Here is a 26,546-nt window from a genome sequence, read left to right on the forward strand (position 1 = left end):
CGCTTCCTCGGAAGCCATTGCATCACGGTGCCTTTATTTGTCAAAGAAAGTGTGCACTTTCCAGGTGATTCACGCCCTCCCCCTTGCAGCTAAAGTAGCTTCATTATGCACTAATTCAATTAGCACAACTGACTTGTATTAATTATAAAAATGCAATCACGCGTCTGAGCCTTATCTTTCCACATTAATTCAAATGAGCATATTTTCACTCGGCTGAAGGGGGCCACACACTGGGAATGTTTTTATTTTTATGTAAATCAGACAATAGTTTGTCGTTTTCAAAAGAGACGCGCCAAGTGGATGAGCGGAATCGTCGCGTCGCCGTTTAGCGACAACCGTGCTCACCCCCCATTTTAAAGCAATTAACCTTCTGTTTGTCCGCTTTTCTAATCTGGAATCAATAAGGGCCACGCACGGAATAGCTCCCCCTGATTGAGCACATCAATAAAAGCACGCGGGCGCTTTGGCAGCGCTCCGCAAGTAAGGCTAGGCGGGGGGGCGGAGGGGGGGTGGTGGGGGCGAAATTAATAAAATCCGAAAAGGACGGTGTTGTGTTTCATGTCTCTAGTCGGAGACGCGGGCTCTTTTTTTCCGTTGTCACGCCTGGATGGAAGACAACAGGCTCGCCGCTGCCGAGGCGGCCTGCGTGTGAACAAAAGCCGAGGAGAGATCGGTTTTCCAGGCGCCGCTGCGCAGCTCCCGGAGGAGACGTCACGGTTTGATTGAAGCTATGCTCCGTGCCGGCCTCCCGGGACCTCGCCATGAAACGGGAGAGCGGACGCCCCCCCGCCTCCTCCCCCTCCACTCCCTCCCTCCCTCCCTCTCTAGCCCGCTCTTTTCTCGCCTCGCTCCACAAAGCTTTTTGTTTCGACGCGGTCTGGAGCGCTCGGAGCGCTTCCCCGCAGAGATGTGACGGCCGCCGCACCTCCCCCTCCCTGCCCCCTCTCCTCCGGGGGGTCGAGCGAGACTAGCGCAGCCCCCGGAGATCCAGACGGGCCTCTCACGTGATGGCACGTGTTCCCGTGGTCTTGGCTCGCACGCGGTTCGCCTCGAGAGGTTTCCTCTCGGGCACACGGATGACTTTACGAGATCACATACTGTAATTACCCACGCTCGTCTTAAGTGTCCTTGCGCCGGATGGTCGCGCCATTGATTGGATGCGCCGCCGAGTCTCTCGGTCCCGCTGCCGGCTCGTCTTGGTTGGGCCTAGTTTTAATTTTAGCAGCAGGAGCCTCGGGCAATTCATATTCCTGACGTAATCCTGCCTGTGCACAACGGAGCGTTGGCCACTCGCCCGCAGTCTGCGCACAGCAGGAATGTGTATCGCCTCGTTGAATATTTCCACCTGACTTGGCCGGCGTGCAAAGCTCCCACCGACTTAACAGTATGAGCCTTCTTTCCACCACGCAGTATGGTTCGGTTCAGTTCAACACTTTCTTTTGTTTTCAAAATATTCAAACCACTTTGATCTGTAATGTACAAATTCCAAATCTCCGCTGCATGAGAGTATGGCCGAAAGAAAATCATTTCATCTACGTACAGAAAACGTGTACAAAATAATCGACAAAAATGGGCTCATCGCTTGCTGCTGCGGAGACCCGGGTTCACGACAACCTCCAAAACTGCGGTGTCCTTGAGCAAGACACCGATACCAAGAACTGCCCCCTTCTCCAGTGCGTGTGTTTGCCGTGTCTGCTAATGTGATGGGGCAAATGCGGAGGTCAAATTTTGTGGTTCTAGTTCTTCTCGTTCTTTTCTTCTTATGTGTGAGCACATACACGCCAGTCCCAGCTCTTCGGCTGGGTGACGTCATAGGTGTGAACGCTTCGCTGAGATTCATAGAGCCCAATTTACCTTTATAGGCTACCGATAATTAAGGCTCCTATTTAAACAAAAGCATTCATCCTAAAGGGGGCGGAGTGATCTCAAGACCGGGGTGGCGGGGGCGGTGGGGGCTCGGTCCTTTAAGCACCGCGCGCTTTAATTAAGACCATCCAGCATGAAAGCAGCGGCAGCGTATTGAAAGCAAAGTCAAGAAAGCTCCGGTAAAATGCTGCCCGACTCTTGCCTAGCGCATCCCCATTACAATCGGGCCCTTTGGTGACATAAAGAGCCATTTAGTTCCCATTTGGCCCGCGATGAATAGAGCCAGTTCAGCGGCCGCCGCCCAGGCCCCAGTGTCAGCATGGGAGGGAAGGGGAGCAGAGGGAGGGGGCGGTAGAATCACAATGTCGCCGTTGTTGACGGCGGAGAAGAGGCGAGGGAGGGGGGTGGCGGTGCTGAACCGTGCAGCGACTTGAATGCGTCTGTGCAGCGGGCCTGGAGGACGCGGGGGCCCCTTGTTTACAGCGTGCTCGCTAATAATGTGACAGCTGAGGAGGCGCCGCCGGCTCCCTTTCGGCTCTGCGCGGATCTGTCTCGCTTCCAGCCTCGTGTTTTTTTTTCCCTTTCCCCTGTGTGCAGCGGAAGCTCCAAAGTCAAGCAGCCCCAAAGTGGTACAATTTTTTGGCAGATATTACTCAAAAGTCAAACAAAACGTGGCAGATTAGAGTTTGGCTTTTATTTGACATTTATTTGTCTTATTGATGCAACCACAGAAGGGCACCAGTGATGTCAAAGTTTGACGCTGCCAACCGTTGAATTCAGAAAATTGGAAAATGTCATATAGGAACATGTTGACCTGTGCCTTCCGAGTAAAAAAAAAAATCTGAATCTCATTAGCTTTTCTTTTTTTGTGGTACTTGCAGTCACGCAACTCTTAGTTTGGATTTTCCCGAATACTGTAGAAACCTATCAAAAGAAACGATCGCTTCCAAATCTGCGCTACAGTGAATGACGAACCGCGACACAGCGTGGAACGCTTTATAAAAATAGCATCTTTTTTGCACGGCCGTTGCAGAAGGGTAGACACGGGGCAGAGAAGGTAAGGGGGGGAGTTGCAGGCGGAGGGGGTGATCAATCGGACCATTTGGCACACGTCAGCCTGATGATCAATAACAATTAAAGGCGGCCACGCGTCCTTTTATGGCGCCAAGGTGTTAATGTTGTCGACAGGAGCGTGCACGCTAAGTGTGCCTTTCTCCTCTGTGTGCTCATTTGAGCGTTTTAGTGTAGTGTGTGCGCGAGCGAGCGGCCGTGCGCATTTGTGTGTGTGCGGCACGCAGAAAATCCTGTCACACGCGGCGGCGGCGAGACGCGGCCTCTGATTTGTGTGTGTGCGTGCACACCGTTTAATCCCTGTTTATCCCCCCCGCGCACACCCCCTCCGCTCCGAGCCTCCCACCCCCGTCGCTGTGGAGATTATCCTGCGTCACACTGCGCCCCCCTTCCTCCCCCTGAGCTGATCGCGGCTCTGCGCTCCAGCGCGCTTGGCAGGGCTCCAGGGACAAAAAGGGGGTAAAAAAAAAAAGGAAAAAGAGCGGGAGGCCGCCGTCACCATCTCGGCACATCAGACGCACATTTTCCCTTCCACGCACCTGCAGACTAGCAGATACGTTAAATCTGTCGTTGACTTTGGTGCATAATTCCGCCGAGTGACCATAAAAAGCACTTTGGCCAAGTTGTGCTGCGCACACACGCGCACACTACGGCTGCTGTCCTCCATCCCCCTGTAGCCCCGCGAACACAACACGGGGAATTTGGTGGCCTCCGCCCAGGAGGAAATGATGAGCGGCGCCGTTGTTTGTTCCGGTGATGGAGGTCACGGTGAGTTCAAGTCGCTGCTGTCACAGGCAGGAAATCAGCGGGATGAGGCAGGCGCAAGCGTTCGTCCGCTCTGCACGCCCCCCTTCCCCCCTTTTATTTTGTATATATATTTTTAAAAATATATGACCTGTTCTTTTCAAAAAGCGGTCAATACTGAACTCCAAAGCGACTCGGCTAAAAAACACCCGGTGGTTTTTCTGTTTAATGGCGCGCGTCGGGGCTCCGCTGCTGCGGTCTGCTTTATAAACGCAGCACGACCGCTGCACCCCCCGCCCCCATCCCTCCCACTACCGCTACCCCCCTCCTCTTCCAGCCTGCCTGCCTGTCTGCCTGCCTGCTGCCGGCCGGCCTGCGTGATGGATTGGACGGCCGTCGGGAGTTGTTTGTTGCCAGGGACGTGCGTCGACACACTGCTCCCCCCCCCCCCCCCCCCCCCCCCCCCCCCTTACCACCACCACCACCACCAACTCCCTCCTCATCTCGCATCATTCCACGTGCAGTATGTCAACATGGCGTCGGGGAAATATCAAATTATTGGTTTCGTCACAGTTTTGTCTGTTTTGCGTTGTATAAGGGTTTGTAATACTAATCAATTTTAATCACATGGACAATTAAGAACATTGCAAGTGTAGCATCTGTTTTGTGGAACTGATCGTGAACATGCAATTTTCTATAGAAGTGAAGCATAAAAAAAATGATATGAATGTCGAGAAGCAAGCAAAACCGCTGTTAGCCGTGGTAAAGCTTTAACGCAAGTAAAACATCTGTTTGCGTTCATCCAACTGAATATAGCCTATAACAACTTTTTCAATTTGTTCCAGTCATCATGATCATAAAAAGAGAAAAATACAAAGAATGATGAGATTGTTTTTTTTTTTTTTTTTTCATTACTATTATTATTGTGCTCTCCCTCCAGTCCAGCCTGTGGAGATAATGAGCATTACAAAGCAATTGACAATTGAAGAACTCAACTGGCAACTGGCAACTGGCCACAATTTGGCAAATTTGATATTTTTTCACATATATATACTATTGGCCAGTCCACAAGTGTGGGTGCTATTTTTCCAAACTGTTGACCACTCAAGTGTTGAAAACGGCTTGCTCTGTTATCTCGATGCAAAATAATGATTGAACAAAAATGGCATTTTTGGGGTCCCTGGAAAAAGTGATGATTTTGTACGTGTATGAATTCCGCCCGATGCCAGCCATGTGTTTATACAACAATAAATAGAGTCCCTAACTCTTAAACGTATTTAAGACAAGATTCATCTTCCAAGTATCATCGAAGCGTCAAACGGTGCGAGCGTTAGATGGACATTTAGCGTCGTATAAATGCCGACTAATTATTCTAATGTTAGCAAAGTATGATGCGCCCATTTTCCTGAGCTGTCGGCTCAGCCCATAATGACGACGGATAATGGAGCGGCGCTTCATCCCACTGTGCGCAATTTGTGCACGCAATGAGGCTGCAATGAGGGATTGGCGGAACTGCGTCGACCACAAGCACGTCGGGACGTGTGTGCGTGCGCGTTTACGCATGTGTGTGTTTTGTGGAATAATTGGGGGTGCAGTCACAGTCTGCAGCAAATTATTGCGGTTAATGACTTTTTTAACAATGCCAATACGTGGCACATGTAAAACTTTGAGCAACGCACTATGCACGAGAGAAGGCTCAAGTCGGATCCAGGCGGTCTTTTTGGGGTCAAAATGAACACCTGCATTTGCCAGGCAATTAATAAAGATGCGCTGCCGAGCTCGCTCCTCATTAGACGAAATGTGTCACGGCATTAGACATGTATTTGTGTATGTGGCTGCTTACTCAATCAGGAGGCACACAGGCGCCGGGCGAGAGACGTTACAGCGGAACCTTTGCGCTGACACGTGGAAACTCTTTTCTATAAGAAATAATGGTCGAGGCAATAATGTCTTCCATGGTCGAACCCTAGTTTGCTCAAAAGTCGCACATGTGAGACGTACAAATCAAATGTCTACTAAGCGCCTAACATGAGCAATTATTTGTTACACAGGTGATTTATTTCATTATTTTCAACCACCACACACGTTTAAGTCGAAATAAAAAACAACAACTTTGTACTCCCCATAATCTGGAGCATATAAGTCACTCGGCTCCATAAAGACAAAACAAAACTTGCGGGGCACATTCCATTTTAATTGTTTTTGTTCATGAGGTCGCATTGTGCTGAACACCCAGGGCCGATACATTTGACCGTGTGTCTAAATTTCACAAGAGCGCAAACGTAAGGTCTCTCTCTCGATTCAGTTATGCTAACCTGTTGCCGCTTTGGCCGTATTGTACCGGGGGCCTACTGTAGTAACGCTTTGTTTGTGATGACTTGAAGTCCCGATTATACATCAGTGGGGACCGAAAGAAAAAAAAACAATTAGGGAGTTAATTGTTTGGAAGCTCCTTGAGTTTTATTCTTGCGACACTCGTGGCCGTCTTCTGTGACTGCATGGTCTCTGAGGCATATTTTTTCTGAAAGTGGTCATCATTTTCGAAATATTACAACCTTCGGGCAAATTGCTTCCAGTGTTTGTGTTTTGCTGCAATTCCTGTTCTTATTTTAATTTCTAGTTGGATGCCTGTGCGTGCGTATTTGCATAATAGCCAAAACCTGTTCATGCCCCCCCCACCCCCCACCCCTCATTTCACCACTCTGTCGTCTTAAGTTGCGCGTTTGTCTGTCAAGGCAGCATGCCGTCAAATGTCTACATTCCTATAAGAGGCTTATTTTTTGTTATCTTGTTCAGTCTCATTGAGCGCAGATTGCTTTTTCAATGCCAGATGAGCTGCTGTGGCGGTGTGTGTGTGTGTGTGTGCGTGCGTGAGACAGGAAGCGGGAGTGACGCATTTGCACGTGCATGCGCTCGCTGCGCCTCTGCACGCACGCCGTTTCAGTTCTGTCATATGCGGATGTTGTCGAGGCAGGCCTGCTCGCCTCGGTCGGGAGGTGGTGTGTGTGTGTGTGTGTGGGAGGAAGGGGGGGGGCAACGGGACAGGGAGGAACCGTGATGAGGGGCCGGCAGCAGCCTGATTAATGGGCCTCGGGTCACGGCAATAAAAGTGGCGTGCCAGCGAGGCTGGGCGTCGTTCCTCTGGGATGATAGAGGAGAGCGCTTTCTCTGCTGCTCTCAGCACTGCTGAGCACGGCAAGGCTTCGCTCTTTACTATTTAAAGGCTCTTTCCTCCCCCCACGCCTCAGCCTCCCACCTCCTTCCTGCGCAGGCTCCCCTTATTAGGGCCGCCTCACAAAAAAATGTCCTCATAAGGAGACATCGCGTGTGTAAATGCGGACAAGCCCCTAGCCTCCTGATTGCGAGTTGCCATTTTCCCATTTCGCCTTCTTGAATTAATGCGGCCTTATTATGTTGTATCAATTTTAGCATTCCTTCCAAGAGAAATTATAGTCCAACGCAACAAAAGTGTCATCCAAAGTCCAAAGCAACAAAAGTGTTGTTGTCCCTAAGACATTATCATAACGTTGAACAAAATTGGAGTAATTGTGCGACCATGTGAATGGATTGAAATTCGTCTTGCTTGTTGTTTTCTTTTCAAAGCATGTGAAGCATCCTGTGAAGCTAGCGTTCATATTTGCCAAGGCATCACAAGCAAACTGGGTCTAGCGCTTTGCCTTCCTAAAAATCTGTTAAAAGCAACAGGACAATCCAGCATTTCTGCTTCCATCAAAAGTGGGTCATAGCGTATTGAGTAGCCTGGGCACAGACCCATGTACCACCTTAGGTGCGGTAAATTAAATTACCCCTTCTATTGTTATCACGGACCCCCCCTCCCCCTTAACAAACACAACCAAAGAAAATGCATTATCCATTGAAGACATCACCAGCAAACAAAATAAAATTGTTGAAATTTGTCTTGCTTGAAGTCTTCAGTCTGGACGATTGCATGCATTTTATGTAATAGTCCAATTACAATTTCCTTAACCATTCGAATGAATAATTGCGACATTTCATTTTAACAGCCCAATTAATAATGGGTTAAAAGGTCATTTCACACACAATCAAATTCCTTTTTTTTTTTCCCCACCCGTACTCAGGCTGTTTGGATGTATCCCCGTTAAAAAAAAAAAATCTGTAGCCGTTTTTTTCACAGCAAAGGTCTTGCTGCGCAGTTCTGTTTGCATGCTCTGCTTTTCCACGTGCACATTGGCCGATATGTGTTACAGTGTCGACGGGCGGTAAATGGTCCCCCGCCGAAGCGGTCTCTGATGTATAATCTGGCCTCGCTTGGCGGGGCTGAGACAGCCCAAAGCGTGGGTCAGAGGGGCCAGCAAAAAGCTGTGTGTGGGGAACGTGACCGAATGGCGGCAGCTCCGTAATGTCTTGCCTCCAGGGGTGGTCAAGATGGGGGGGGGGTCAGTGGGAGTAGGGTGGATGTGTTTGTGTGGTGCTGAGTGCTCCTGATGGATGGGAGAGGGGCTTAACTCGTGACTCTCAACCGGGCCGAGCTCGTTTCCCCCAAAAGAAAGGTTGTGGTGAATGCTACGACCATTGCGACAACCAAAGGACAAATGCCCCAACGTTTGTGACTTATATCAAGTGATTGTGATCGTTATTTGGCTCTCATGCCTCAGTGATCAAAGAATAATGGTCCTTTGACGTCAGGAATTCCATAAGCGGATCTGTTTCGAGAACATAGGAAGTTGGAGTACAACAGGGTTTTTGTGAACCAGCCAAGACACTTAGTGCTAAATACTTGCTCGTCTTCACAGGGTTACTTCTGTTCGTGATGTCGATGCTGAGACGCAAACCAATCTGGAACTAAGACAAGGGAACCACATCACACAAAACATGGTAAGTCTCTGAGCTTATCCTTTCCGCTCATTTTCACAGCTTGCTTACTTAGGGGAAAAACAGACATTTTTGTGTTTCGGCAAGCAAGGGATCTTATTGTGCGCTCCCTGTTTTTATTGCAGGTGGATGCAAGGTTGACACCCCTGGCGGCGATGGGGCTGGAGCGAGGCGCCCTGATCCACGATGGTCTTCGCCTCCACGGCGGCGTTGTGTATCCAGGAATTCGAACGCTGCAGACAGAGAAGACTAGAGAGGCGACCATTCTCCCATTGGGTTACAATCGGGACGTGCTACCCGAGCTTGTCTACAAACCGGATGGGCCTCTGGACAGTCGTAAAGCCACTAATGGTTACCTGGGCCTCTATAAGGGCATCCCGCCTAATCTCCACAAGCCGGTGCTAATTCCTGGAGCGGAAGCTTTAGGCTTGGAACGGCGGCTGGCACCTGGGGAAAAAGCACCTGAAATGAGCTTAGGGAGCACTGGCAGCAGCTACCTTCGTCTGCCGTGGCTCAACCCTTACCCAGAAGCGAGCATGTATCCCTTTATGGACTCGTCCAAGTATGCCGCTCTGAACATGTATAAAGCTTCGTTGCTCAGCCAACCCAACCCCTACCTCCCCCAGCATCTGGCCTACCCTTCTCTTTGTGCACCCCAAGGTGGAAATGTCAACCATGTCGCAGTCACCTCTGCTGCTGAAAGGCTCTACTATATGCCCACGTATCCACCTCCTACTATGTCCTCCCCCCTGGTGGCTCCCCAAATGAGGATCCCGCCCGTCTCAGTAGCCCCCACCTCACTTGTGCACTGCCAAGACAAGGGGCTGGGTGTCGCCCCGCCATTTGTACAGCAGCTCCACCAACCTTCCCCGCATCCTCAGCATCATCCGTCTGCTATCGACAGGGAGCGATCACCCAACAGGAGCAGTCGACCGAGCCGACCCCCTTCCAGGTCTGGCGGCGGTGTCAGCAATAACACCGGTAGTACAAGCACGAGTGCCGCCAGTGTTGGCAATAATAGCCTGCCTACTGACTCCTCACCTCACGCGTCCTCTCGCCTTTCCCAAACCCTCATTGACAATTCACTGGATTTACAAAGGCCAGTTGCAAGGATGGGACAACCGCCCGTTTCCTCGGCTTCGATATCTTCGTCGTCTGCCACGCAGTCCGTTTCTCATATGTTGTCTGTCGGCAGCATGGCGCCTGAACAGGCCTCCCCTGCCAGGCCGCGGCCAAGGGACGGGGCGCCAGGTGCTGAAAGGAGACCCAGCAGGTCACCCTCAAAGTCCAATTTTGACAGAACTGCTCACCAACCACAAGCAACCAAAGAATCAGCAGAGAAGCCGTTGGATTTGTCTGGTCGAATACTGGAGTTTGGACTTCCTAATGGTTTCCCCATTAAAATGGACACTATGGCTCCAGGTGCACGTTATGGACTTCCGCCTAGTGGAGAACTCCTAAAAGAGAACCTATCCCTCTCGCCCTCCTCTCACCCTCACCCCGTGGTAAACAGCACTTCTGTTAAGGTCTCGGAGAGACCAGAGATGATCAGCACTTTACACTCGTCCTGGGTTGTACCCAGCCGGTCTCCGTCTCAAACCCAGCACGCCCCGGGCTTATCCGCATCTCCCAGATCGAATGCAGATCTGGGATCTTCGCAAGCCAAAGGCTCCTCCCCCTCTGTCATCAAACACAAGAATCTGGAAAGAGTGCTCCCTCAGCCACGTAGCTCGTCCTGTCCGAGGATAAGTGAGTCCAACTCTGTTTCGTCGGATTCCGCTCTCATCACATCAAGGGGTCTCTCCCCCAAATCAAATGGTGATTGGGCCAAACACAGCCCCCATCAATCAGAACACGTATCAGTCATGGGCCACCACAGAGAAGGAGTGGAGAAGTCCTCCCAGAATGCTAAGCGAGCAGAAAGTATTCCAGAGGCGCCATCCTACAAAAGGCCCATTTTGGAGAACGGTCACCCAGCGGCCCCCCTTTACCTTCCTCAAAGTGACGCTTACCTAACCCACAGTCTGGCCTACGCCAATAGATACCTGCACTACCCCATCCATGACAGCATGGCACTTCACCCCCTGCCAATTGCAGGGAAAGGTCCAGTCTACCCTCACCCGGTATTGCTGGGCAGCAATAGCCTTTATCCATCCCACTTGGCAGCCAAACCCCCTTTACCCTACCACAACCTACCGCCGGCTACAGGAGGGGAATACCTCGCTTATAACTCGCAGGAGATGTCGCACCCGCTAATGCAGCCTCTCTCCGATAAGCTGTCAGAAAGAGGCGACGGCGCACTGAAACCGCGGGGACACGAGAAACCCAGGGGTTCTTTTGAAGAGAGAGAGAAGAACACCAGCAAAGAGGTGAGAGAAGGGAGCCACATCAAGTCAGATAAAGAAGCAATAGCACAAGGGCAAAGTGGCAGTCAAACTAAAACATCGTCTCCCTCTGTCGCGCACCGAGAAAAGATTGAATGCATTGACCTTGTCCACTCGGACACCGACGCAGAGTCGACTCCGGCCGTCCAGAAACAACCCTCTGGCGAATCCTCAGCTTTCGACCAAAATGAACGTTACCATAGCAACCAAAACACAACAAGAGTGGAGTATGAGCCAAAATTTCATCTTTCCCATCCTTACCCTATCCTCTCCGGACACAGCCCAACACAAAAGCCCCATCCTACAGACAGACAGCAGGAAACTACCTATGGAAAGCCAAAGGCTGTTCAGGACGCAGGCTGTCCTGCAGCGACCTCCAGCACACCCCCAAATAATCCCGGAAAGCTCTGCCGAGGAGAAGAGGAAGACTCCTCGGAAGAGCAGTGTCCCAGCCCGGACCTCGCAGACGACGACCAGAGTACCTTGCGTTGCGCCCGTACGTCCGGCGAACGCAGCTCTGGCAAGGACAAAGGGGCACGGGACAGCAGAGCTCCTCACTTCACTCCAACGTGCGCCGTTGTGCCCAAAGAGGCCAACCAGGACGCGTTGACGTGTAGAGACACGGAAAACGAAGACAGCGTTGTGGACCTCGGGGAGTCTCAAGGAGAGGGTGACGACGAGGACGACGAAGATTGCCAGAACCCCAAAGGCTCTCGCCGTTCCAGTCTGGCCAAGAGAATTGCCAACTCGTCGGGCTATGTCGGCGACCGCTTTAAATGCGTCACCACGGAGCTGTACGCTGACTCCAGCAAACTGAGCCGCGAGCAGAGAGCGCTGCAGGTAAGACCAATTAGCATTTGTGTGTGTGCTTGCATATGTGTACGTACGGTGCAAATCATTATGTGCAGTACAAAACGTCTAATGTTGAACGCAACCCTCCGATTTTGAATCAGGTTGAAGTCATGCAATTAATCTGTTTTGAGGTCAAATGATAAGAAAAATATTTTAATCTCTGTTATATTCAAATACCTCGGCTAATATTAAAACCATGCCAGGCTAACGTTGATTATAAGTAACGAGGATGTGTGAACGCTGTGGACTTACAGCTTTGAAGTCCGTTCACTTTAAAAAAAAAAAAAAATCTCCGCATTTTTGTGCAACTCTAGCAGCATATTTATCCACAATTGTACGTTGGACTTTAGAGGTTCTGCTGTACTTCAAAACACCAGAATAAGCCCGGCAAACTCTTTATTCCCGTGCCAAAATTCCCAGAACTCCCTCTGGAACATATCTTGCATGTGACTGGCATACTGCTTTTCCAGCACAGCACAAGACTAATCCCCCTCACTGTCATGCTACTGTCCTGGCAACAGGCTTGACCTTCCCCCCCCCCCTTTTTAGTTTATCACCATCTTAGTCAGCGCGTGCAAGGCCAGTCGACGCCCTCCATCAGGGATGGCGGTTCAAAGGTTAACCAGGCCTGCCATGTCTGTATGTTGATTAGCGAGCAGGCATTTGCTAAAGGTTATTCTCTGTGCGTCCGGACGGGCTTGTCCTTGTGCGAGTGCCCCAGGGCGAGAACGCGTGTTTGGCGCCGCGTCGTTTTTCCCGAGCATGACTGCGGCCGGGCCTCGCAGCGCACAACTGCCGCCGGCTATGCTTAACCCCAAGGTGAGGGGCAGTGGAGGGCTTGTCGTGCGTGCTTAAGAACGAGCAGCTGCTCTAGCTGGGCTTTCCTGTTTGGCTGTGCCCCCCACCCCCACACACACACACACACCTAGTTGCTACCCACCAACCCGCTGTGCTGCCCTACTTGCCTGGTTGCTGTCCAAGGTCATAATTCTCCTGTGCCCCTTTTGGCTAAAGACCGCCCCAACCACTCACTCACTCACCCCTTCTTTCTTTCACTCAGCACACATCAAATTACGTCCACATAAATTACACCAAGGGCGGGAACCTTTTTCCCTATCCTGTACAAAGTCTCTGGAGGGGCATTTTTCACCATTGTGAAGGGCACAAAAGCTCACCAAATTGTTTTCATCCCGATGAAACCGTGTGGTCGCTAGGCATTTCGCTCATCAGTGTAACCACAAAAAACATCCATACCCAAAAAGGCACGGGAAGCCATTTTGGTTTGAACGGCCATTTTAGGCTTGTTTGGCCATTTCCAAGAGTCCTTCAAAAATGAACCCGTCCTGGAGATTTTGTCTAATTGCTAGCAAATGTGAAGCACACGCACCAAACAGATGGGTAATGTTAATATTGCAAAATATTTGGCATTGTGTGTCCACCATGTGAGCCACGTTTCTTGCCTTAGAACACACAGCTCGAGTCAGAGGCACAAGGTCAGAGCACGACCAAACCTGTCGTATGTGATGAAGGTCCCACCCTGGACTGATTAATTGGCACCCTGCTGGCCAAAATGTACATTGGCAATCACGCCGCTCCTGACGGTCTGATTTTTCTCTGTCTGGCGCTCTCAAATTGTATGCGCAATTGTTGAAGCACCCGTTTATCTTGGCTTGAATTCGTTTTTTGGAATTGCATGACAAGCTGGATCAAATGCTCTTCCTGGCCCCCAACCCATAGGTTACACACCCTTGATTAGGACACTTGACATTTGTCGCTCACAAACGTTGGAGCTACTGTTCTGTTTTTTTCCCCGCTTCACTTGTCATGCGGTTCGCATCCATGCGCCAACATTCCGCATAATAAAAAGCCAACAAACCCTATGCTTTGTTATCCACTGACGCAGAGGCAGATTTGTTAATGTGTCCCAAATGTCTGTCTGTGTTGTTGAAGGCATCCTTGTGAACTGTGGTTTTGTTTGTGTCATGCTTGTCAATGCACAGCTGCGGCACAAAACTATCAAATGCGCAATTTCTGGATGTGTGATAATTGAATTTGTTAAGCGGAAACAAAAAGCGAATGCCTATTGACACTCATTCTTTTCCCATTCCGAACCAACATCTAGCTCCGAAATGATTTGATAGTTTTGTGCTGACCTGTTGAGTTGTTTTTTTTGTCATTTTGTGGGACTGCCTTGTGAATGTGTCACGAAACAGTGGAGAAACCTTTACAATAAACTCGAGAATGAATTGATGGACAGTTATATTGAGCCCATACCCCCCCCATTCTAATTGCTTAGATGGAAGTCATATCACGAGAGGGGAGTAATATAAGTCAACCTGCAGCTAACTGGGAGGTCAGTTCTTTACATTTCTTATCACATCTGCCTCTGATGGCCTCTGTCTCCTTGTTGTATACTCCGTATCGCTGCACACTCCTTTTTTTCGCACAGCCTCCTTTCCCCCATCCCCCCCCCCCCCTCCTGTTCCCATCTGCCTCGGGGCTTAGATGTATGTTTCCTAGCCATGTTTGTATTCCAGGAAGGGAAGATGTTCCAGGACTTTAAGGCCCAGCGCGCATGGACTCACAGCGGCTGCAATAGTCTAACCTGCGTCTTGATGCTTGACCCCCTACCCCACCCCACCACCCCTTTTTTGTCTTGTCTGTCGGTTTAATTTCTTGGCGCTTGAATTAAAAAAAATTTAAAAAATGTCTTAAAAAAAAAAAGTTAAAAACCAAAGCACATTTCTATTTTTTATTATTTTTTTTATTTGTGCAATTATTGCTTTTGAGGCCGTATCAAAGCTTAAGAGAGGAAAGTGTGTATGGCTCGCCCAGACAATGAGTGGTTTTCATGGGATTTCTCTGCACTTCTTGTTTGTGCGTGTGTGTGTATGTGCGTACACAGCGGGCGATGATGCGGTTCTCCGAGCTGGAGCTGAAGGAGAAGGAGGGCGGCGGCTGTGGTGGCGGCAGCGGCGGCAGTGTGTGCGTGTCTGCCCCGACAGCGGGACGAGAGCTGGCCGACAGCCAGCGCAGAGAGCGAGCGCTGGAACTCAGCCAATACGCCACCCGGCATGGGGAGAGGGAGGGTGAGCACACACACGCACGCACGCACGCACACACACATGCATCATGTATGCGTACACACGCGCATCAGCGTGCCATAAATGAGGACTCGGGGAGTGACACACAAACAATAAGTGCTCTGGCGTGCACATGCGGCAAACGCTGTGGCGAGCGAGACCGGGTCACTCTAAAAAAAGACACGCTCTTCCTCTGTCGGCACAGACGCTCTTGCACAAGCGCGAGCAAGCCAGAGGGACGCAAGGGGGGGGGGGGAGTTTTATTTTCAAGAAGCCTTTTGTGCTTATCTGCACGCAGGGATATGATCGAAAGGGAGGGTGAGGAGGGAGAGATTGTGCGAGAGCGAAAGCCGTGTGAAGGGGGGCGAGCGGATGGGAGAGCGAGCGCAACAGAGAGAGGGACGGAAGGGGGGGTTAGTTAGGTTGGCGTGGAGCCCAGCTGCGTGTTGGAGCGAGGCCGCGGCTGACGTGTGAGCCTAATTATGGCATGGAGAGGGAATCTGGGAGCGAGGGGGAGGGAGGGGGTTAGAGTCACGCTCTATGTGAGAAGGGCGTGGTGCGGTCATGCCGTGGGGGAGGACAGAGGACACGGCGGCGGAGAGGGAGGAGGGCGCCGGGGTGGAGGGGAGCAAGCGGCGAAAGTACACAGGATGTTGTCTTGCCTACGCGGAAGTGTCGGCGTCGGCAGTGAACCATCAAGCCGCTGGCTCGGCTGCCGTCAGATTAAAAAGTCTTTACCCCATCAAAGTTTTACTGCCCGTCTTTAAAGCGGAATAAAAGCTGCCTGCTTCTTAACTAGCGTCTTCCCGCTGACGCCGCCTCCCACCACCACCACCACCGCCCGTTGTTTCTTGGCTTTCTTTCATCTTCCCACGATAACTCCCCCGCTCCCCATTTGCCATCTATGCCCAGGTGTCCTGCTGGCGTACCCCAATAATCGTGTCCCAGTCCTTCAGAGGTGTGGTACCCAGAGAGAGTCCGCCAGTCTGAGCGACAGCGCTCGCAGGCTGGGCTTGGAGTCCGAAGGGGGTCACCCTGCCTTGGCGGCGAGAGAGTCTACCGAGGAGGCTCTCGGTCATGACTTTGGCGCCGGTGGAAAGCGCCTGCGCGTTCTCAAGGTGGAGCAGGATTCTGAGCAGGAGGAAGAAGAGAGGATGTTCCACCCTCAGAAAAGAGCCAGGATGTCTGCTGGTGAGAATTTTTAATTCTGCGGCTCCGCACGCACGCGCCCGACCGCCCGCCCGCCCGCCGCGCTCCCTTTCTTCAAATCTTCACCGCACGTCTGCTGGCATCGCCTCTTGTTGCTTTACTAACAGAAGTCCCCGAAATCAATTCAGCCATAAAATTAAACGACATTACTCGGAAACAACCCCCACCCCCTTCAGCGCCCGGCCTCCATTCCCGCCCCCGCCCCGCCGTCCCGTCGCTCGCTCTGTGCGGCAGCCAGCCACGCCAAGTGTTTAATCCCATCTTTGAGGCCAAGCCTGAGCGCCGAGCGAGGAAGAGAGGACGGTCTTTCTCTCTCTTCTTTCGACACCATTCCTCTGCGCCGCATACCCACCGCCGCCACCACCTCCCTTTTCAAAGCTGCTCTTTTCATCTCTCCTCATCTGTTTGGGTCTCCTCCTTTTCGTCTTTCCCCTCCGGCCCTGCGGTACCACACTCTTCTCCGCCAAAATCTGACGAGTCAAACGTGCATCCCGTGTGAATTTTTCTCTTTTTTAGTGTTTCATTTTTCCGGTTAAACACTTAGATGCATGTTGTTTCAAAGTACTCCATGAGTTCGCGTATTGTCTCAATGACAGGTGTCCAAAATAATCTGTCATCAATTTCATTTTGATAATTGTCAATGTTATCATAATGTCGCGAAAAAAAATCCAAACGAAAACAATTTTGCAATTCAAGCAGCGAAAGCATTGCAACACCGCCCCCACATGGGGGTCACGGTTAATGCGGTCTTATGGTTTGTCAAGCCATACTTAATACAGTAGTGACAATGAACACGATTTGTAAACGAAAACACTTCATTTTCAATCGTGAACCGATTGAGCCCGACTTGCTTTTCTATCGATCAATTTCACGTCGGCCTGACAAGACATTTTGTTCGCAGACGAGCACGAGCAGACCAGCGCAGACGACGACGCAGAAGAAGACGATGACGACGAGGTGCGCAAGCTCAAAGTCTGCATCGAGCTGAAAGGGCTGCGGCTTAGCAAGCCCGCCCAGGGGGGCGCCTCTCCCGACCGCCCCCAGATCAAACAAGAGCAGCCTTGGCCCCGCTTGCTCGGCCCGGCGCAGACCCAGCGAGAGCGTGACGAGCGAGCGCTGGCGCAGAGAGCCGACATCAACAGGAAGTGGGCCTGCGAAAGACTGCTCAACGGTGAGTGCGCGCCGCGCCACGTCGCGCGAGTTCAGCCAGGGTAACGGAAATCTATCTTTGGCTTTCGCTTTCTTGTTGAGCTGCCTGTCTAGAGGGGGATTTCCCAGGAGCCTTTTTGGAAGCAGGCGAAGGAAATGAGGTAGAGGATACTTCCTTCTGCCAAAGGGGGAAAGGCTGCGAATCAGAGATGGGAGCTGGGGGACACAAATCTAAAAATGCCGCCCCCCCCCCTCGTGCTTTGAGATTTTTTTTTTTTGTTTCGCTGGCCTTCAGCTCTGTGACGGCGATGAAAGCGCGCACGGGAGAAGTGGCTGGTGGAGATTTGCGTGGGCAGGTGTAGTGTGACTAATGTGTGATAATTCTCCCCCAGCCCCCACCCAAAGACCTTTCGCAGGGAAAAAGGCAAGCGAGCGTGCGTGTCGGGGGGGACTGGAGTGGGGGGCCAACTTATTAAAACCATGCGCTCCCTTCTTCGTGTGCCCAGACTGAAGCGGAGGGACGAGCATGGCGAAGAGGAAAATAAAAGAGCAGGCGGGAGATGAAAGAAAGTGAATAAATCAGAGAAGATTTGGGTTTTATGTTCCCTGCAGAAACCACAGGCCTTGATTGGCCGCTGATTTCTTTTCATTATTTTTTTTCCCCTGCTTTCACCTTTTCAGATAACGTCACCTTGGCAACAGCCCTGCAACGATTTTTTTTTTCCCTCCACTCAGTTCGCTTGCGTCTGTCAGGGCTGCAGTTTGTCCTTTGTTCTCCTACGTGCCTTATATAGGCCAAAAGTATTGGGACGCCACTCAAATCAATGAAATAATCAATAGTAGGCAAGGACTGAGTGAATCTTAATTCTTAACCTTCTGACAGTATGCACGATTGCATGCTTAGAACTTTAACTTTAATAACCCTCCAGAGCCATATGAACCAACAAAATAGTTCATTTGTAGCCTCTTTGACCCAGAGATCCCGCGAAAATTATCGCGTCAGAGCCCAAATAGTCACTCAACGGGTTGTGGCTCGAAAGGTGTGCGCGTTCACACCGTGACACTGCGACCCACAATCAGATCATTAAATGCGTCAATTGGGTGGCGTTAAACTTCACACCATTTGATCGCAGCATCGCATTGTTACGCACAGGTGCCGTCCCGACTCAGACGTAGCCCCCCTCAGTAACGTGTGGGTGCCAGTACGTAAACCGGTGGAAAGAAAGTGCTTTTACAGTCATTGTCAAAGGGGCCGTGGTTTTAAAGGGGGAACCCCCCACTCGATATTTCTGTCATTTTCAAACGGCTCTTTTGAATCAGTTTTAGAAAACACGTTGATGGGCCCTGAGACTAAATGGTGACGCTTAGCGCTCGCAATCGCTTTCTTTCGACCAAATGTTGGTTTTGGAGTTAGGATAGCCGAGCCAGCCAAACTGGATCTTAGCGCCTTTAAGCTGGCGCCAAGTGACGTTACAGCAGTCACGTGATGGTGGTTGCAGAAACGGAAGCAGCAGCAGCAGCCTTGTTTGGTTTATTGTCAGGCAGCCTAATCAGTATGTGGCGGCGGGTTCATATTAGTGCAGGAGTGCAGCACAAGGCCATCGAATTTCACATTCCTCCTCACTCCCCGGCCCAGCCATATGATTTAATGGCGTGTTTATTCTGAAAATTGTAACGTAATACAAATCAAACCACAAGCGGCGTTCCCTTCGCTGTGCGCAAAACGCTTCACAATGATCCTCCAGAGGAAACGGGTTTCCATTAAGCCCTTAAATACCATTTTGACCTTGTGGTTTTTTGAGGACCCTGCGTTTTTCTCCTCGGAAAGCGGCGTATTTGCGCAACTTGAAGCCGCTCTGCGTTTAAGATGATCTTTGCTGCAGTGCGCGTGCCTCTATGGGGGACGCGTAGGGGTGGGTGGGGGCAGTATTTTCTTCCTGATCGAGCAGGCGTGCGGCGCTCGCAGACAGCTCTCTGCGCTCATTAATAAACCAGCAGAGGGTGAGAGATGGCCTTGCAATACCTTCCCGCCTTTCCACACACTAATGCCGTCTCCCTCCCCCTACCCGTCTTCCTCTCCCACAGGAGTCGCTGCACCTCCCCTTCACCCCGGCGGCCAGCTGAAGGACAGAGTGCACCCGCCGGGCCCCTTCTCAGGTGACCGTGGCCTCAAGGAGCCTCGGCGCGGCCCTCCCTCTCCGGGCCCGGAGCCCCCGCTGGGAGGCGCCCCTCCCCTCAAGCTGCGTCGTCATAGCGACACGGACAAGCCCAAGGGCAAGCGGCCGTGCAAGACCAAACACACCAGCCTGCGAGAGCGTGAGAGGAGAAAAGAGGCCGCGCCTAACAGCCCTGACCAGCATTTCCCGGCTGATCTGGGAACAGCTGAGGACGACAAGGTGAGCGCTCTTGTTTGCAACGCCCGAGCCTGTCCGCCTCTGCTTGTGGGGACGGAGAGGAAGCGCCAGCGTGTTTACAATGTTTAGAAGCCGGCCGGCCGGCATGCTTTGACGCCTCCTCCCCACCCTTGCCCTCGGTGCCTCCCTTCGGAGCGCCTGCGTATATGCCGACTCGTCTCGACGCTTAATTGTCAAGCGCGCCTCGTCCGCCCCGTTGTGGCGCGTCGATGTGTGCAAAGGGTGCGTGTTGGTGAGCATTCCTGACATAACAACAAAACCCCGGAGCAATTATACAGCGGCGCTGAACACGAGGCCCGCTCGCGTTCCCTCCCTCCCTCCCTCCCTCGCTTGTGCGGCGAGGAATGTGGCAGCCACGGTCGAGCGCATGAACTTCAAAAGGCGGGGGGAGGAAGAAAAAAACGAGCATGGGGAAAATTGCGGGGGGAAAAAAAGGCGAGTTGTTTTCCGCCCGCGCCGCTCTCTTCCCCTGCTCCTCCTCAGCCTGACAGCTGCTCCGATGTGGAATTCCACGGAGAGGGGACACACACACACGCACGCACGCACACACACACTCACACACGCACGGAGGCAGGCAACTGCTTCTCTCGCCTGGCGCTCGCAGGCCTGTTGGTTTAGTGGTTCAAGGAAAAGTGGCGTGCCAGCCTGTAGCGTCAGTGCAGAGGCGCCGCGTGCACGTGTGACACATTGCGTGTCTTCCTGACATAAAAACAACACAGATGTTGCACATTAAGGCCTCGCGCGCACACGCACAGACAACAGCACCATTGTGCGTGGTTCGTACGTCAGCAACGGCACAGTTTTGAGCAGAAAACGTTTCCTCCTCAACGAAATGTGTGTGTGTGTGTTTGTGTTAGTGTCCACCTGTGTGTGTCCTTCAGTTCCTGTGTGCGCCCATGTGTCAGCGTCATTAACACTTTCTCTCTCTCTCTCTCCCTCTCTCTCTCTTTTTTGCTCTCGTCCTCGCTCTCCACAGCTGAGTGAGCAGCGAGAGGCTCCGAGGAAGCGAGCTGCCTCTCCTAATCATTATCCCTGCTCTCCAGTCAAGCCCTGCTCCCCCGCCGCGCTCTGTCCGCCCCCGCCGCAACCCCAGGCCAACGGCAGAGCGGGCGGCGTCCCGCCAGAGGTCATCGGGGCGCACCGGATGCCCGCCGCCGCCGCCGCCGACACCCCGGTGGTGCGGCCCATCCCGCCCGAAGCCCGACGGCTGATTGTGAACAAGAATGCCGGCGAGACGCTCCTCCAGAGAGCAGCGCGTCTGGGCTACGAGGTAATGGAAGGGGGGGAAGCTGTCGCTCGGCTCCACGCGCCTCTCGGCACATTTTACACTTCGCCTCGTTTCCCGTCTTCACTTCTTCGCCGCTTAAATTGAGCTCATTTTCTCGCCCCGCTTTGTTCCTGTCTGCCACGCGGCTCCACGCCTATTTTCAAAATTGTCTCTCTCCTTGCGTCTGTCCTCCTTTTGCTATCTTCATCCCTCTATTTATCTTCCATCTCTTTCACCGAAGCGCAGGCTTTCTTCTTGCCCCCCCCACCCCGCTTTCTCCCTCCCTCTCTCTCCCCCCTCTCTCTCTCAGGTTTCCGCTCGTGCCCTCCCCCTTCTTTCCTCTCGGCGCTCTTTCTCTTCCTCTCTTTGTGACTCAGATTGTCGTTGGCACCCTGCGAGCGCGCACACACGCTAAACCGACCCCCCCCCTTCCTCGCAGCCGCCCCGACCCCCCCCTTCTCTCGCCTCGCTCCGCTCTCACATCTCATTAATTTTCCGTGAGGCGAAGTGTGACACACACACGGACGCAGGCGCACATACACACACTTGCGCGTACGCTCACGCGCAGACAGCATCGGTGGAATCATTATACGGAGAGGAGCGGAGATGCTCGTTTCCTTTCTCTCGTGCATGCAGACTTTTTTTCTTCCCCGCCGTGCCGCGTTCTGGCAGCCACCCCACAGCCCAGCGCAAGACAAGAATCTCCCATCGCTCCTAAAGCTTTTAGATAGACCGGTTTTCCCACCTAAGAGCTTGGCGCCAGGTGGCATTTAATGCGAAGGCGCCCTCATCAGCTTTGGCAGCCTCGCCGTCTCCGCTGCGTTGCAGATTTCGCTTTGTTCGTGACGCAAATTCCGAGCTTGCCAGAACAACAGCGAGAACAGAAAAAGAAGTCAGCATTCAGCTGCCGAGTGCTCGCATGTTGACACGAAGCGGGCTTAGATTTAGCGGGTCAGCGCAATCATAAATCATGTCAGAATGCGAGTGCCGTCTGGTTGCTTGATTAATCAGGCCTTGAAAGAGCGTATAAGGTTTAGCTCCGGTCTGAATGCTAACATTTTTCGCAAACGCATTCTGTGAAGGTTTCCAAATAGTTGATTTCTAACCCGTGTTGTCAGGTACCTATCGTATGTACGGTTCCTAAACTTGCCATAGCTGTTTTATTTCCGTTCTTTTATCGTGCCGTTTAGTTGAGTGTCGTGTATCAAGACTGCCTCAGGTGGTTGTAGCGTAGTACTGCACTCTATTTTTACCTCAGTTGTTTCATGATACGATTAATCCATTCTGCACGATCATCCAAACTGATTGTCCGCTCATTTTAAGAAAAAGTTCCTTCCGAAAAAAACAAAAACGTTTGGGAATAGGATGAACTCTTTGGTTGATGTATGGCCTTTTTAATTGAGTCAATTGGCTACTTAAAACTTGTGTAAAGCCATGGTAGTGACGTAGGGAGTTTATATTGTTTTGAACAAATGATAGTATTATTTTAATGACACAAATCTTTCCAAACTCCGTCAAACTAACCCGGTGGCTTCCCGGGCGCTTGACGTTAAAAGAGCGTCCGAGCGTTGCCTTTTAATTAAAGCCGGATGGCGCTTTGTCTCTCTCCTTCTCCCCTCCTCCTCCGTCCTTTGTGCGCCTCTCCTCTGGACAGATTTTCCAAATTGATTTATTGATCGGCGCAGTTTAATGCCTCCTCAGCTGCGCCGTGTGTCCGCTCGCTCGCTCGCTCGTTCGCTCGTCTGCCTCTGCGCTTTCCATGCGTACTCTCGCGTGTGTAATATCTTTAATCACCAGCAGAGGCATATTCACCAAACTGTAAGTAGGTGTGTGCGTTGCTCATTAACCGGTTGCTTTATGGTCACACGCACATTCAGACACACATTTATGATGATTAGGCGTGTGTGCGTCATGATGTGTGTGAGTCAGAGAGGGAGAGCGGGCGGCAAAGAGTGTGAATGAGAGGTAAGCGCTGGGAGTATAATCGTGTTCTAATGGCCCTCTAATGTGCCGTGGTGACTGCGGTTAGCGGCGGCGGTGGCAGCAGCAGCGGCGGCGGGCGGCTGTTCTTCCTTCCGTCCTGCCTTCCTCGCTCGCACACAAACACGGGGAGCGGCGGCGGTGAACGGCAGCGGGGCGCAGTCAGCCGTGCGGGAGAGAAGCTGGCTCGTCTCTGTGATTTATGTGTCTCTCTCAAACGTTTTATTCCCCGCCCGCTTCTTTCTCTTTTTTTTTTCCACCCGCTCCCCCCCTGCATGCCCCCCACTCCGCCTTCCCTCGCAACCACCCCACCCCCTTTAGCATTTTTTTTTTCTCCCCTTCCTGCGTGCCGAGAGGGGGGAGGAGAAAACCTGAGACTACACAAACAAGGCACTGGCCGCTGCGCAAACAACACCCCCGCCTTCCCCTCCCTCCTTCCCTCCCTCCCTTTCTTTCGCTCGCTGCCTCTCAGGAAGCGCGTCTCTCACTGCCTGCGTGTGATAAGCCTGGGGCAGACCCCTGGGGCTCCCACGCGCGCACACACACACACACGAATTTATGCATAGTGCCTCACACACACGCGCGTGCACGCGCACACTAGCATACAAGCCTGTAGATGCACAGCGCTTGTCCCGTACTGGTGTTTTAGTGCCGCAAGCTCCAGGCTTATCACACGCAGGCAGCGAGATATAAGGGCCTGAGAGACAGTGACACAAACTCGCGCGCACACGCACGCGCACGCATTTGCTGATTAGTGTGACACACGGAGCGGCGCCAGTTATGACCTAATAAGCGCACGTACAGCCACGCCGGCGTGCGCTTCTGAACAGGCTGCACGGAATGACTGATGTTATAAAAATAAATGAGAAGGGAAAAAAAAACACGCTATCGCACACCCACACACACCTGCACATGCAAATTCCTAATCATCTTAGGCGCACACACACACACTCATTTGAACACTACACACAGAAGCAGCAGGACGTGCAGACCTCCACGCGCACACACACACAGTTTAAGACGCGTGCACACGCTCCCGATGCCCGGGCGACACCGCGCATATATTCATGTTCGTTTAGTTTCGCGCTCCGTGCCGGCGCACATGAAAGCCCACTCGCTCGCTTCTTCCCTCCCTCACTCCCCTTTCTATTCGCTCGCTCTCCCCTCGTCTGCCTCGCTCGCTCGCTGGCGGAGCATTTGAAATGGTAATGAGCAGAGATGCTGCGGATGTCTTCATCCCTCTCCTCAACCAACCAACCAGTCAACCAACCAACCAAACCGCCAACCAACTTCACGAACCCTCTCCCCCCGCCCCTCCCGTCTCTGCCCGTGCCGGGTGCTCCAACAGGCCCCTTCGCTTCAGCCCATTGAAAGCCTGGATAAAGGTGCAATCTGTCATTTATTCTCCTCACATAAATCATGTCTGATTTTCTCCTCAAGCCGGCGTATGAGGGAAGCTGGATTGCATTTTAAGTACCCGGCGCATTTATAATCGGCAAAACTGGGGAATTGCGGTGATTTGGACTGTTTGCTTGAGAAGATAAATAGACCGGGGTTTCGCGCCAAGTTGTCAGCCTCTAACCCAACCTCAAATCGTCACGAACGTATTAAATGTTAGCGGTCGCCATCCAACGACACTCACAGCAGGACGTGCCGTGTTGCGGAATACTAATTAAGGGGGCCTTCTCATGCCGCGGGACATCCATCGTGTTCTAATGCCACTCGTCACATCCAAATGCCAAAGAATAAAAGAATTAGTTTTATTGCCAGAACTGCTGCCACTCAACTTACAGTATGTGTTGCAGTTTTCTTTTCATCATAGAAGATGTCCTACTTCCAGGCAAATGCAACATGCAGCCTTAGCCGCTGATGTAAGAGGAGGTTATGCGGAGGTGGTAACAGATGACACTAACGCTCCCCTGAATTAATGAGCTTTACACAGTCGCTGCTCGTTATGATTGTCGTGCTTAAGTCGTTAGCTTGCTAGCTTGCTTGTTCGAGTATAGTCGAGTTAACGAGACGCAAACGTCAGGCGCGTTTATTTCCTTTTTTTTTATTGTTGGCCTTTTGTTTGTTATAGTTTTTTTTTTTTTCTCTTTGCAAATCTGTATTAAAACGCGGGAGAGGTGACTTGATGAGCAAAACGTCTAAGCCCTGCTCCCTTAGACCTAGCATGAGCTACGTTAGCGTCGCCGAAAGAGCCCTCACGCACAAACATCTGCTTGTATGCGTGGCGCGTAGCCGGGCCGCGCTGCAAGGGGTTAAATGTCTGAGTGATGCATTGATTGCAGGCGAGCGCAGGGAAGCATTCTAGAGAGGGAGATTAGAGGACGGAGGGAAAGCGGCGGCGGCGGCGGAGGAGGAAGGGGGGCTGCTGGGAAGGGGGATGTGTGTGTGGATGTGTGTGTGCGCGAGCCTCATTATGCTGCGGAGACGTGTGTGTGCGTGTATCTGGCGGGAAGCCGGGGCTCTCGTGCTAAGCTCCTCGCTCTCTCCCAGCGATATTAAACACGGCTCCAGAGGTTTAGCGCTACACCTCCTCCACAGCCACACGCACATGCACACACGCTCATCAGCAGCACGTAAACACACATGCACACGCACACACACACGAGCTGCATATCAACACTGTCGTCGTCAGGCCCTCGCGTGCACACACGCACACACGGGTGAAATCCCCCGAGGGGAGTTTCGGCACGGCGCTCCTGAATCTCTTTCCAGCAGGCAAACGGAATTCTGGCAGCGGGTGAAAACCAGTTGGCGCGTCACTCCCGCCTCACTCGCGCGCTCCCCCCCCTTTTACTCTCACACTTTTTCTTGCACACACTTGTTCACTTCTCTTCTGTTCCCGGTATCTCCCTCCCTTCCTCCTTCCACGGCCCGGATCGTCCTCTAAATCACTCTTATCGCCGCGCAGACACACACACACACACACGCACACACATTTTGGACCGCCACCCACGACAAGCCCACCCTTTCATCTCTTGTTATTGTCAGCTGCGGCCCAGCGGACGGCCCCGGCAGATCTCATCCGCAGACTCATTAATCTGTCATCTGTCGGGGTGTTGCCTTCACCGCCGCGGCCCTCCTTCCGCCCGCTCCATTCCCCCCGCCAGTCAAGTCTGCCCCCCCCCCCTTCCCCTCCTCCTTCTCCTTCCGTCCCTCCAGCCGCCCTTTCGCGCAAATGGGGAGCGAGCGAGATAAACACTTGGAGCAGCTGGAGGGCGAGAATTAGCATAGAAATGGAAGTTTGGAGTCATTCCCCAGGTTCATAGGAGGGAGGTCTCGGCGGTGGGCTGTTAGAGGGACAGCGCCTAAGCGTTGGCGTTTATGCGCATATACGGATGCACGTGGGTGACATAATTAAAACCCTAATTTAGAAAAATCTAGATAAATGCGGCAGTTTGCATTTGCTTTGCATATCTCCACTAACGTCCTTATCAGAACAGAACGCCCTCCCTCCTTCCCCACCCCTTCCCGCCATTTCCTCCGTTTAGTAGCAGCAGACACCGCGGCGGTCCAATAAAAACCAGCCCCGTCTATTTTTCTGCTGGATGCCGGCTGTCGCGGCCCCAAGACCAGCGAAAACATTTCCAGCTCTTGAGTGCTTCCATCAAATCTCTTTGTTCCGCTTCCATTACGCCACGCTCGCTGCCCGGGCCCGCCGCAACTG

General features: G+C 52.2%; 1 protein-coding gene across 3 annotated transcripts in view; it reads left to right on the top strand.

Moving 5' to 3' along the window:
* The window catches only part of bcor (BCL6 corepressor), a 35,478-nt gene that overhangs the window by 3,852 nt on the left and 5,080 nt on the right, over positions 1–26,546 (top strand). For 2 of the 3 annotated variants that reach the window (XM_049729233.2, XM_049729231.2), the window contains exons 2-9: positions 8,457–8,538; positions 8,661–11,759; positions 14,068–14,124; positions 14,677–14,860; positions 15,767–16,045; positions 16,965–17,234; positions 19,298–19,608; positions 20,603–20,896. In XM_049729233.2, the coding sequence (XP_049585190.1) occupies positions 8,536–8,538; positions 8,661–11,759; positions 14,068–14,124; positions 14,677–14,860; positions 15,767–16,045; positions 16,965–17,234; positions 19,298–19,608; positions 20,603–20,896 (4,497 nt within the window). In that variant the 5' untranslated portion in view covers positions 8,457–8,535. The remainder of the gene's footprint in view (positions 1–8,456; positions 8,539–8,660; positions 11,760–14,067; positions 14,125–14,676; positions 14,861–15,766; positions 16,046–16,964; positions 17,235–19,297; positions 19,609–20,602; positions 20,897–26,546) is intronic. The other variant, XM_049729232.2, reaches the window with a different exon arrangement.

This window comes from Syngnathus scovelli, chromosome 8, assembly GCF_024217435.2.
Source record: "Syngnathus scovelli strain Florida chromosome 8, RoL_Ssco_1.2, whole genome shotgun sequence".
Classification (NCBI taxonomy): domain Eukaryota; kingdom Metazoa; phylum Chordata; class Actinopteri; order Syngnathiformes; family Syngnathidae; genus Syngnathus; species Syngnathus scovelli.